Raw genomic sequence first — 12,842 nt, 5'->3', positions numbered from 1 at the left:
TTATAATAGGGAAAGTTAATAATTAAAGCACTTAAACCTTTAGTTAAGCAGAAGCCTACTATATAAAGGGAAAAGCTGGAAAGTGGTAGCTTTGTAAAGGCCTAAATTTAAAAAACTAAGTTTAATAAGACAGAAATGTAAACCTAATAGTATTTAGTATAATTTACCATTACTAGTATCTACTCTCCACTTATTACCTTATATCTTGCTATAGTTATAACTAAGTAACTATATAGTTCTTAGCAATCTTATAAGTGGAAAAGATTACTATTTAACTAGGTTGTAAAAATAATAAGGTATAAATTAGATAACTAGAAATTGTTACTAAATATAGCTAAACACTAATTAAAGTTGTAGTTATTAAATATACTAGGCTGTGCTACTAACTATATAATTGCTATAACCAAATATAAAGCCGGGCTAAGTATATAGTAAAAACTAGTATAAAAGGGAAGTAAATCTTTAAGAGGTTAAGGTGTGCAGGAAATAATTATATTAATTAGTAGGAAGAAGAGTTAGCTAATTTATAGAATTTTATATCTACTATATTATTGAGAACTATTAACCTGCTAATTAATCTATATATTAGAGTTAGACTACCTCTAGGTTAATCTTTACCTATCCTTTAACATTAAATTAAAGGACTACTTACACCACTATACTAGTCCATAGATTTTAGACTATTACTTTCGCACTCTAGAAGCAGTTGGACTATTATAGCGTCCCTACATACTTTAGCTATAGATAATGGCGTTCTGCCTAAGGAGTCCTTTAAGTTAATATTAACACCCCTATACTTAACTAGAAGTTATACTACTATATTATACTTATAATTAACAGCCTATAATAGTAGTGTCTAACTAATACAGTCTTTTATATCAATATAAACATTTTCATATTCTAGAAGTAGTTAAACTATATTTTTATGCCCCCTTTCTACAACTAGTGATAGTAGTATCCGGCCGTTTTCCTACTTATAGTTTACATTAACGCTTTCTAAGAGTAGCTATACTACTACTATTTACCTAAACCTTATAGCGTATAATAGCTTATGCAAAAGGCCCTCTAGGTTAAAACTACTAAGTCCACTTCTAATTAACAGCCGTACTACTAATTTGTGTCTATTCCTTACTGCCTATAATAAATCCGCACGCCCGTAGTATCGATATTAAGTTACCACTCTAATTTTGGCGGCTTTAAGAGATTTTTAAGCAGTTATATCTTGTCCTCGTTTTGCAGCCTATATTAGTGCCGTGTCATCCTCCCGTTTAACATTATGGTAATAAAGGTAGGGATTTAAAATACTATAGAGGCGGTTATTTATCCAGGCGAAAGCGTTAATATATCCCTCCACTTATAGGTTCTCGGCTATTAATAATAATATTTTATATAGTAGATTAGGCAGCAATATTCTCTATAACTGTTTATTAGCATAATAAGTAGTTATACTTAAGCGGCGAGAATACTTACCGCTAAAGTGGAAATCTATATAAAAGCTTTAAAGTGGTAGTAATTATTAATAGGTAAAGAGCTCCAGAGATATAAAGCGCGAAGTGGGAATCCTATAAGCTCGTATAAATAATACAAGAATAGCGTATATAAATCCCTTCCTCGTGCCTACTCCTTATATAGGGCACTAAAACGCCATATTCTTACTTAGAAAGAGGATACCCGGAGCTGCCACTTTCTAAGGAAATTAAACTCTAGAGTTGCGATTTGGTTTTCTAAGCACGGTTAAAATGTTAAACCGCGTATTTCATTTTTCCAATCCAGCCCACGCTAAGCTAGATTCTAGATTCCGAAATCTAGATTTTGGATTTCATAATTAGGATGTTTAGATCCGGCGTTTATACATAATTCGCAACTAAACGCTAAGATTATAATATAATAGGCCCACTTCAGAAATATAAACAGCTGTTAGTCCCTACTAAATAGCAGAGGTTAAGCTAGTGCTAGTCGCATCTCTTTCCGCCTAAGTATAAACAACCTACCTTAGATAAGGATCACCTATATAAGGAGTAAGAGTGTATTAAGAGTTTATTGTTATACTTTTAGGTCTCTTTCGTTAAAGCCTAATATAACTTCTTTCTTTATTATGCTAATTAGCAGATAAACTAAATCTAAGCTCCTTAGGCAAATCCTTAGCGAGAAGAACGATCTATCTTTAATAAACTCCTACTATTAAGTCTACCTTTAAAGTAACTTAAAAACATAAAGAGATAACAGCCTATTAATATACATTAACTCTAAGATCCATAATTATAGTTTATTAGATTCCGCACCTAGCCTATAAAACGGGTATAAAATAGTAAAATAGATTAAATGGTTAAAATTAGGCTATTGCTTAGCGAAAGAAATTATAAATTCTCTTTCTACTTACGTCCTTGCTTCTCTTTTAAACATTATATATTACTTTACTTCGGACCTAGGCGGGCTTTACAGTATATTAAAGCATTTAGCATACTAGGCTACTAAGCCTCTACTATATAGCCTCCCTTAATCTACTCTTCCTTATATACTTGTAGTTCTTAACACTTTATCTACTATATTTAACCCGTCTATTGCGGAAGCCAAGCTCTAGACTAATATAAGAATAGTTATAAAAAGTGTTAAGGAATACGAACAAGAAGATAATATTAAAAAAGACTTAGGTGCCCATTTCTATAGCATTTAAGTCCTTAAATTAAATTAGAAATGAAATTGCAGCGTTTATTCCTCCGTATTACGTAAACGCCTTCTTTTAGCCTCTGTAGAGGCTGTATGGGCCCGCCAATATAATAGATTTCTCTTTAATATACGCTATATTAAAGCGCTTTCTACAATTATAATAGACAAATTTTGCTTAGATAAGTTATCTTTCTATTTTATTTAGTTATCTTATCCTTAAGGATTTACTATGCGAGAATTCCAAAAGCATCTATAAGAATTAATCCGTAAAATGCCAAGCCAGGCATAGCTATAGCATTTTATAGTACCTTTAACTGCTTTTACTTTACTACTAGCAAGTTATACGCCAGGATCTTATTATAAGAGTCATATAATATACCAATTAACTATTTAGCTAATTGGCGTAGATTTCCTCCCGTCGCTTATTTTTAATGCGCTTTTTATAAACACTTATAGAAACGCGATTTATAATTATACTATCTATAAAGATATACAACAAAAATTTATTTTGGCTATTTAAGAGGAAATGGAAGCCTTATTTATAAAAGTGGTATTATAGCCCATTACGGAAAGTGCCTTACTTATACATCATTAACGACTTAAGTCCTTTTGGCCACAATTCGCACTATTTAAGAGCTATAAATCTTACTTTTACTGTCTAATAAGGATGCCTAAGAAGGTCTTTAACTGCGGCCATGCGGTCTATAATGTGTGCATTAAGACCTTTAGTTAAAAACCAAAGTCGGAGAAGCATATATTTATTATTTCTTCTTATTTACTTTATAGGATACCCTAAAAAACATCTAGCTTCTAATTCATTCCACCTATAGCCGGCGCTTGTGTTCTTTATATAGATAGAGGCGGTATTTATAGCGTTATACCTCTTACTTTCCTCAATTATATTAAGCAATAAGTTTAGCATTTCAGTTGCCCGCTCTAGGATTATTTTAACTATATCTATAGGACCTTAGTTAGTACGTATTAGTTGCTAGTTAAATAATTCGTCTCCTAATATACTTTTAAGGCGGCCTAATTAGCATTAATATATACTTTATGCCATACGATCTCTAAGAGTCTCTCCGTCAATTTGAGGAGCTTACTGGAAAGACTTTTCCACAAAATTAAAAAGGACGCCTTTTCTTAATAAGAAGATTTTAAAGACTTATTAGCGCTCTTATTAGAGACTATTAGTATAATTTATTTACTATTAAGAGCGCGTTTTAATAAAGTCTGGGCATTTCTTCTAAAATGTTTAATCTACTAAAAAACGACACAAAGGTTATAATAACGACGACGACTGCGTAACTAACTATGCCTTATCTAATGTCGAACTATAATAGAGGATAAAGACCTTGGGAGTGCGGTATATAGGTTAAAAATATTTATTTATCCAATTTTATTAATATTGACTTAAGGGTACCAACTTGTTTAGGCTTAGCGACTAGAGTATAATATATTAATTAGTAAAGCGTAAGTCTCTAAAGCCTACCTTCCTAACTTAAGTTTCCTACTAACTACGCCGGGAAAGTGCTTCCTGCATATCTACGGCTCTATAGTATTTTAAGCCTAAAGTACTTAATAACCTAAGTACTTACTAAGATGGTGGCCTTAGGTGTAATAATCCTTATTTTATCGCTTTTTAAAAATGCTAATTTCTCTAGCTAGATAAGGGCTAATTAGATTTTATACTCTCTCTAGGGACTAGCACTTCTTCTACTTATAAATATAAGGTAGGAGTACAATCCCTAGTTATAAATTAATGTATTTCGCGCCTAGTCTAGGCATTTATAGCTAATTTAGATAGAGAAAGAGAATGGAAAAAGTTCTATAATAGCGTGCTAATAAAAGCGCGTAGCCAATACCATCGTCTTAATGCATTTTTTAACGGTCCGGAGCCGAACATTAATAATTTATCTTTACTTAAGGATCTTAAATAATTAGTATATAATTCCATTATGTCTAGTATATAAGTAACCCTAGTAAAGGATTTAATCTATACTTCTATTTTCTACCTTAAGCTTAATAATATACCTTATTTTATTAATGGTAACTTCCAGTATTAAGGGACTATATTTTGCCGTTTAACTCTTAATTATTAAGGTAGAGAGAACCTTTATTATACCCTTATTAGGACCTCTTCCTTCTTCCTTGTTTTTAGGTGGCTAATAGCTTATATAGAGTCTATACTAAAGGGCGTCCTATTATTTAGACAGCGTATACACTTTACTATAGAAAGTATAGACAAGGAGGTGTATATATTAATTAGAGGGATTATAAGTAAGCTAAGGGTAATTAGTAGGCTTCTAAAGACACTTTAGTAGTTAGTAATAATTTAAGGTTTAGATGCCCTATTTAGCTATATTAATTATTAAGCACTAAAGAGGCCTTTTTTAAGCATTTCGTTAAAACTTAAATAGCAGGAATAGCTAAAATAGTATTAAATGGACTAATGCTTACGATAACCAGATTTGCATTTGTGGAAGTAATTTAACCATAAAGTAAAAAATATATATATTATTATATTGCTTAATATAGAATTCTGTTTAAACTTCTGGTAACCCTAACTGTTCCTACCTCTTGTTCCTTTAATAAATTTGCCTAAATACTTAAGTTTTAGGTTCCTAAAAATAAGTTTGCAGAAAATATAGCCAGGGCAATTATTATAGTTTAATTAAAGGATCTATTATATCCCTTAAAACTAAAGGTTAATTTTTCTAAAGAATAAATTTATATTGGCGTAAATCGAAATCTAGATTCCGAAGTTGTTTTTCCAGAAAATAAATTCGGAATTTAGTTTAGCGTATACCGGATTAGAAAAATTAAAATCTAAACTCTATAAAACTACACCTCAAATATAGGAGAATTGATATACTATTAGAGGCAGTGCTTAGGATTCCGTATAAATGCTCTAGCGTCAACCTTCTTATATAACTATAGCCCTCTTAAACTTTCTTTATTTTCTGCCTCTGAGATTTTTTGCTATATCTACCTTTACTTACACCCCTCCTTATAGGGTTAATTAAGTTAAGTTAACCCTTTTACTAGGTCGATAGCCCGGTAATAATTACTTTTATAGCTATAGTAGCCCTTTATCTAGTTGACCTTCCTTTAAAACTCCTCTTTATAGTTATAGATTATTTTAATCTAGTGAGTCTAAGCTTACTTAGTTGGTTAGCGAATTATCTATATATAGCTCTAATAAGTAAGCTTTATCTTATTACTTTTACGTATATTTATAAGCTCTCCAGCTATCTAACAACTAGACTTAGTAATATTATACTCTACTATAGAGAAAGAAAAAGGGGGTTAGTTTTAAAATAGGCCGCTATTTACGACCGCGCATTTACTTTTAAATCCTTACTAAAAAAAAAAAAGGTTGATATCTACCTAAGAGATCCTTACGGAAATATATTATTACACCTCCTGGCGGGGTAAGGAAAAACCGTTTTAATAAAGCTACTGCTTAAGGCGGGAGTAGATATCTTAGAGCGCAATATTTCCGGCTTTACGCTATTATATTTTGCTGCCGGACAGGAATTTATAGACGCTATTTAACTTCTTATTAACGAGGGCGCGGATATCTCCGCTAATTAGATTAGGGATCTAAGGAGGGACTTTTGGGATATAAGCCTGTTTAATTAAGGCGCTAATACACTACTATACTATACGGCTAATAACGGACATATAGATATGCTTCGGCTATTTATTAAGGTAGGTGCTAATATTAACGCACTAAGCCAGTATAGGCGCACAGCGGCGAGTAGTATAAGTATTGTCTTAGGTATAGCTAATATTCTTAAATTCCTTATAAAGCTTAGGGCTCGTACTCCTCCTATAGTAAGGGTTTTAGCTCACATACGCCGTTTAAGGAAAAATTAAATTAATTAAGTAGTGTTACCGTAACTTAAAATAAATCTTCGGTCCGTAATATTTAAAGGCTATTTTTATATATAGCGTGAATATATATTAGGCGAAGCTTAAAAGGCCATCTAGAACAGTTTCGCTAATATATAATTTTTATATAAGTAATTAACTAAAAGGCAGCGTTAGCTAATAGTTAGGATATAGAAGAAAATCTCGGTATAGTCCTTAGTATAATAGCCGTTTTACCGAAATAGAAAGGTAAATCCGTTGGTTAGGCAATATAAAGTTGTATTTATTTTAGTTCTTTTAAAAACAAGGCATATCTAATAAGAGTCACCCTACGCTTTTTCTGTGGAATTTACTATTAAAAGGAACCCTAACTATTTATTAGTAGAATATGCTTAAAGAGATACGTAGGCAAGTCTATAAAGGCATCTCTTAATAGTTCTATTAAAGTATCCTATATAGACACAAAAATATTTAATAGTACAATCCTATAACTAAAAACACTTTAATTAAAGCATAAGAGTAATAAAATACTTATAGACCGTTACTAATATTACTTAAAGCTAACTATTATTGTATTAGTAAAGTATAAAAGGTTTACGCGCATTACCTACTTACCATTAACGTCCCTAAAAGACTTAACCTTAACCCTTATACTTAGGAAGATAGAAGCGCTTATCTTTATCCTTAAATATAAGGTCTAGGCAGTCCTCCTTATTTAGGGGCGTTAGAGGACCATCTTTTAGATTATCGTTGTAAGTAGGTGGGTGTCCCCTATTTAACGGCCGATAGTTATAAGTGTTATAGCCCCTATGGAGCTAGTAATGGAAGTTATAGGCTAGCTCTCGCGCTTAACTAAAAAGGTTACGTCTTAGACGGTCCTATAGAAGATAAATCGTCTCTAAAAAAGTACTTTATCCTATATAATAGAAAGGTCCTAAAAAATATCTGTAGATATAAACGATAATATATATATTCTCTTAGTCTTTTAAGCTATAAAATGATAAATATATAAACAAGAAGAGTAATAGTAATAGCTTTAATAAGGAGTTTAAAGAGCATGGCAAATTATTCGGTAGAAGAAATTACTTAGATATTATCCCATTCTATTTTATATATTATTGCGGGTATCTAGCTTAATAGAGGCCTTTTTTTCACTCGCTTCCCTAGCTAGCGCTATTAAAGTTAAGGTTATATCTCTAAAATTAGTTTTCTATTTCCCAATTCACGATTCTATAATTTGTAAATCTAGATCCTATTTCCCAAATCACGGTTTTAGGATTTAGGATTCGCGAAACCAGAAGAGGGATTAAGAAAATAGTTTCTCTATCCTACTCGCTAAAAGGCTACCTAACTTTTAAATTAACATAAGAGCCCTTTATGGGGGTAGACTAGCTAATACGGAGATACTAATATACAATAACGTCTCTATAGGGGAGGGGATGTTATTCGCACCTTATAAAAGCCAATTATAATTACAATTATAACCATACTACGGTTAAAATAAGACATATTATTGCAATAAGGCGGTTAGGTTGTCTACTTTCCTAGGTTTATTTAGCCCAGGCAACTCGCCCTACCTTATTTTATATACGTTTCACCAAATATTGCTACCTACGCCTTAGCCGCCAGCTATAAGCCCCTAGCCGAATCTTAGCAAAACTTCACTTATATAGTAAAAGAGTATAAAATAATAAAATGTTATTCTATCTACTCTACTAGCACCTTTAAATCCTTCTATGCTTACTAGAAAATCTCTTTTATCTAGGAATAAAGCCCCCTATCTTCCTTCTCCCACCTCCTATCTATTAGGAAAACCACCTTTTATAGCTTATTAACCTATAGGACTAGTGGCTAGTAGTAAGGTGTAAATACCTTAACTATATAATTAAGAAAATACCCTTCCCTATTTACTAGCCCTAATTTTAACTTAGCCAACTTAGTAGTATTCTTATAGTTCTAACGCTTAAACTTAGTTAGACCAATATCTTTACCTAGCCCATTATAGTATATATATATCCAGAAAAGCACCTAGAAGAACAACTCTAGATTATGCCTAAAGGAGTGTTTCTCGCCTAAAAGCACTCCTATAGCTATAAATGCTCTTATACTAGTCTTACCCCGTACTCCTAAAGGTCCTTCTTACTTCTCTTTAATCGCGAGATCGAAGTTAATTAAGAATACCGGCTAAGAAGGATTATTGTCTTCCTCGTTCATTATAAGGTTGCCTATTAAAATGTTATATTAGATAATACCAGCCTATATATATAAAGACTCGTATCCTTTAATACTACCCTTTAGTACAGTAAGTATTGCAGCCTAAGAGCTTGCCTTATAAAGAGGTTTTCTATAGTTACTAGTAATAACATATTAATATACGCAATTCTGCATAATAGAGCGCTTAGTTAAAGAGGTTAAATATAGGCACTTACCGGGCGGTAATGGGGCGCTATAACTAAAAGACCTCTTTCTACTAAAACTGCGGCCTTTCCTTGTACTAATTTACGCTACAGCTAATCTCGGAGGCATTATTAAGCCTTTTAGCTTATAATTTATCGCTCTTTTAATATCTAGCCCCTTACGGATATTAAAGATGTTATTATCTTATCCACCTATATAAATAGTCTTATAGTAATAGTACCTAGCCACGTTAACTACTCCTTTCTCCGTTACCTTAAGTAGCAGTTTACCCTCTTCCTTACGCTCTAGGTACTGCCACAAGTCTTTAATAACAAAGGGTATCTTAGGTGTCCCTTTACGGTATACTTTTTAGTAAGTAGTTACTTAACTAGTGATACAGCGTGTACGCTTTATAAGTTTGTTAAGGATAAGACGCTTAGTCTAACCGTTGCGCACAACCTTAATATATTATTTACTGTCTAATATTAGAATAGTAGGGTTAAACCTAAGCTACTTCTTATTTATCTAGAGAAATCCTAATATCGCTAAGGTAAATTGTAGTCCGTCTTTATTAATATTAAACGATAATAATGCGATGCCTTCTACCTGGTTATACTCCTATAACTATATAATAGATCCACAAAGGGTAAAGCCTAGAACAAAGCGATAAGTATTCTAAATAGCAAAGACTTCTCTTATATATTTCCCTAAATTAAACCATGCCTATAAGGGTATATTAGTATTTAAATTACTCTTTAGCTCTTCTGGCATAAGTATATACAACCAATAGCATTAAGAGCTTTCGCCGGCCATTAGATTATCTATAAAACCAATATCTAGCTTTCGCTTTGCCGCAGACCCTTATAAGGGCTGCTTAGTATATACAACAAGCTTTTGTTATATCTTTAAGGCGGACCCATACTCCTCTATAAAGCCTAAAAATAATCCAATTAGGTTATTAAACCACTTTAGGATATTATCTTACTCTACACTTTTAGGCCAGTTACGCCAGCCGCCCTTAGCGTATAGTGGATTATCCCCTTCCTTATATTTCTTAAAAATGGCGGCGCTTACTGCCCTAAGGCCTTCCACTCCCCTAAAGAATACTTTATATAAGTTAGGAATCCCAACGTAAAGAGGGCCTAGCTCCTCCTTTAGAACATTATCCATATATTTCCTATATTTAGACGAGTTAGCGAAGCTACTTATATTACGTTAATATGGGGTTTAAATATAGAATAGCAGCGGTCGGGGGGAAGGTGTAAACTCTGTTACGGTGGCGATAGTATTACTCTATACGTCCTCATCTAATTCGCGATTAAGAACTATTTTTAGAAAAGAAGTAAACCGTTTAATATTAAAGTCGTTAGAATTAACCAAGGAGCTAAGTCAGAGAAGGCTACTATAAAGAGTGCTACGGCTAGCGCTAGATAGCAGTAATTAAGTAGTAGGAAGGTTTTATAATGCTAGGATAAGGTTAACTACGAGATTTTTAAGCCCTATATATATTAGAGGGGACTTATTAGATAAATTAACAAATACCTTTATTACCTATTTAATGCAATAAGTCTAGAGAGCTAGGGATGCCTAGATCCTAATAAGTTAAGTTAAATAAATTATAAAAGTTATTTAGTCCTTCCCTAATAGGCTTTGTTTTAATTATCTCTAATTTAAAAAGATTTACCATTATAAGCGAACGCGCTAAGAGCTATATTAAGAGGGCCGCGTAGTAAGCGGGTAAGCAGGCAAGGAGGGGAGATTAAAAAGGCTAGTATATAAGGACGGTATAATAGTAGATAAGTATAGGGAGGCTAAGAATACGTTAAGCGCGTCTTGCAATAAGGAAATAACTAGGGAGAAAAGTATAAGAAAGGAAGTAAGGTAAGAGCAAATATAGAAGATTAAAGATTAGGCGTGGAAAAGTTAAGCTAACCTAATATAGCTCGGACTAAGGCTTCGTAGGGCTTAGTTAAATACTAAGCCATAATAACTAGTTTTAGTTTGTTCCGTAACGCGTAAGGCTCTAATATAGTAGGGCTCCTAAGAGCGGGTTAACTGGGGTTAGTTATACAAGCGCCTATATATAATTATATGGCTGGTTCTAAAACAAGTTAAACCTAATATACTAGATATAGACAGTTAACCTCTTTTTATAGCGGTTAATTAACCTATTCCCTAAAATTAGGATCTAGTTTCTTAAAACCGGATCTAGTTTTTAAAATCGCGCCCTTTTTATAATAGTTAATTGGCTATCTCCTAGGGCTAGGGTTGGGGCTTAACTTTAGGGTTAGGTTGCGATTTAAGCCAGGGTAAAAATAGCCCTATACTTACCCCTCCTAAGACTATTAAGCCGCTTAGCTTAATACTATCCCTTACACCGTCGTCAGCTATGTATATATAGCCTATACGCGATCTCAAGAATATTAAAACCTTAACTACTAAAGTATTGCGGTAGAATTACTGACCGCCCGTAAATAAGTAGGTTTACCTTTTTAGCTATATTTAGTGTGTTTGGCCTAGCAAGCGTTCCTAATAGTTAATAGGCCTGTTTCCCGAAAACAGAATTAGAATACGGTCTTTAGAATTAGAATATAGTCTTTAAAATTGGACCTAGTTCTTAGAACAAGATTTAGTTCTTAGAGTTATAACTTAGGATATATCCTATATTTATTCTTAATATTCCCACCTTATTAATATGAAATTTAAAGTCAACCTATACCCTAGTTATCCTATAAAAACACCGAAAAGCTACTAAGCCATTAATTATTTATTACAATTATATATCTAAAGTAAAGATCACTATTAAGGTTAAAGCGAGCTATAAATAAGAACTTTTAAAAGCAAAAGGGGACCTTCTTAGAAAAGGCCGATAGATTAAAGCGATACTTTAACGTAGATTGCTATATTCTTATACGGCGCAATAGTCAATTTTATATTTATACATCCACAGATTAACCTATATAGCCTCCAAACCCATAAGACCTAGTAGGCCCTTTTCTTGCTATTATTATACGGAATATACTAACTGTTTTAAAGGAAAGGTTCTATCCTATTCTAGTTAAGAAAACTCTAGCACATTTTAACTAGGTTAAAGAGGATAGGTCAATAAAGGTTAATTTTAAAACATCTATAAAGTGACGACCTTAAGGACTAAGTAAGTTATAGGGCAGCTAACTTATTACTACCAAGCATATAAAGGTAGAGAACTTATTAAGCTTGCTTGCTATAAGCAAGTCTCCAACTTCAATCCAATATATAAGAACTTGTTTATTTATATACGGATAATAATAAGAGATTCTTAATATAGAAGCAACTATATAGAAACATAATACTAAGCTAAGGAAATCCTAATTAACGCCTTAATCCTTAATAAATGCTAAAAGAGATAAACGTGATTGCGAAAATCTTTATAAGAAATTTCTTATTTCTTAAAGTAGAAAGTACAGTTAAGGTCGAAGTAAGCCACGAATGAGAATTTTCGAAAGCATTTAGTAACCTTAGAAGTCTATCCCACCTTATGCACGGTCCTACCTTATACACGGCACCAAAATTATACAAAACACGTCTTTTTAAAATGCTTATATCTTAATAACCACAATAGCTATTTATATAAAATTTTAAATATAGTTTATTAAATAGTAAGAAAAGCTTTTTATAAAATCATTTTTATAAAATTAGACTTTATATAATACATTTTATTTTTTAACCTATATAAAAGTAATTTTCTTTTATATTTTACTATAAATTATATTATTTTTATATTTTTATTTTATAAAAAGCTTTTCTTATTATTTGATAAGCTATATTTACAATTTTGTATAAATAGCTATTATAGTTATTAAGATATAAGTATTTTAAAAAGACGTATTTTAGTACTATATATAAGGTAGGACCGTATATAAGGT

General features: G+C 32.1%; 1 protein-coding gene across 1 annotated transcript; it reads left to right on the top strand.

The window, feature by feature from the left end:
* Nucleotides 1-4,448: 4,448 nt before the first annotated feature.
* K441DRAFT_549581 (uncharacterized protein) lies at nt 4,449-4,604 on the top strand (the record flags this gene model as incomplete). Its single annotated transcript, XM_067643012.1, has 1 exon — nt 4,449-4,604. A coding segment is annotated over one exon (156 nt), but the record flags the coding sequence as incomplete, so codon positions are not given.
* Nucleotides 4,605-12,842: the final 8,238 nt, after the last annotated feature.

Source organism: Cenococcum geophilum (genome assembly GCF_001692895.1).
Source record: "Cenococcum geophilum 1.58 unplaced genomic scaffold K441scaffold_11, whole genome shotgun sequence".
NCBI lineage: Eukaryota > Fungi > Ascomycota > Dothideomycetes > Gloniales > Gloniaceae > Cenococcum > Cenococcum geophilum.
This window is presented reverse-complemented; position numbering and strand designations above follow the sequence as displayed.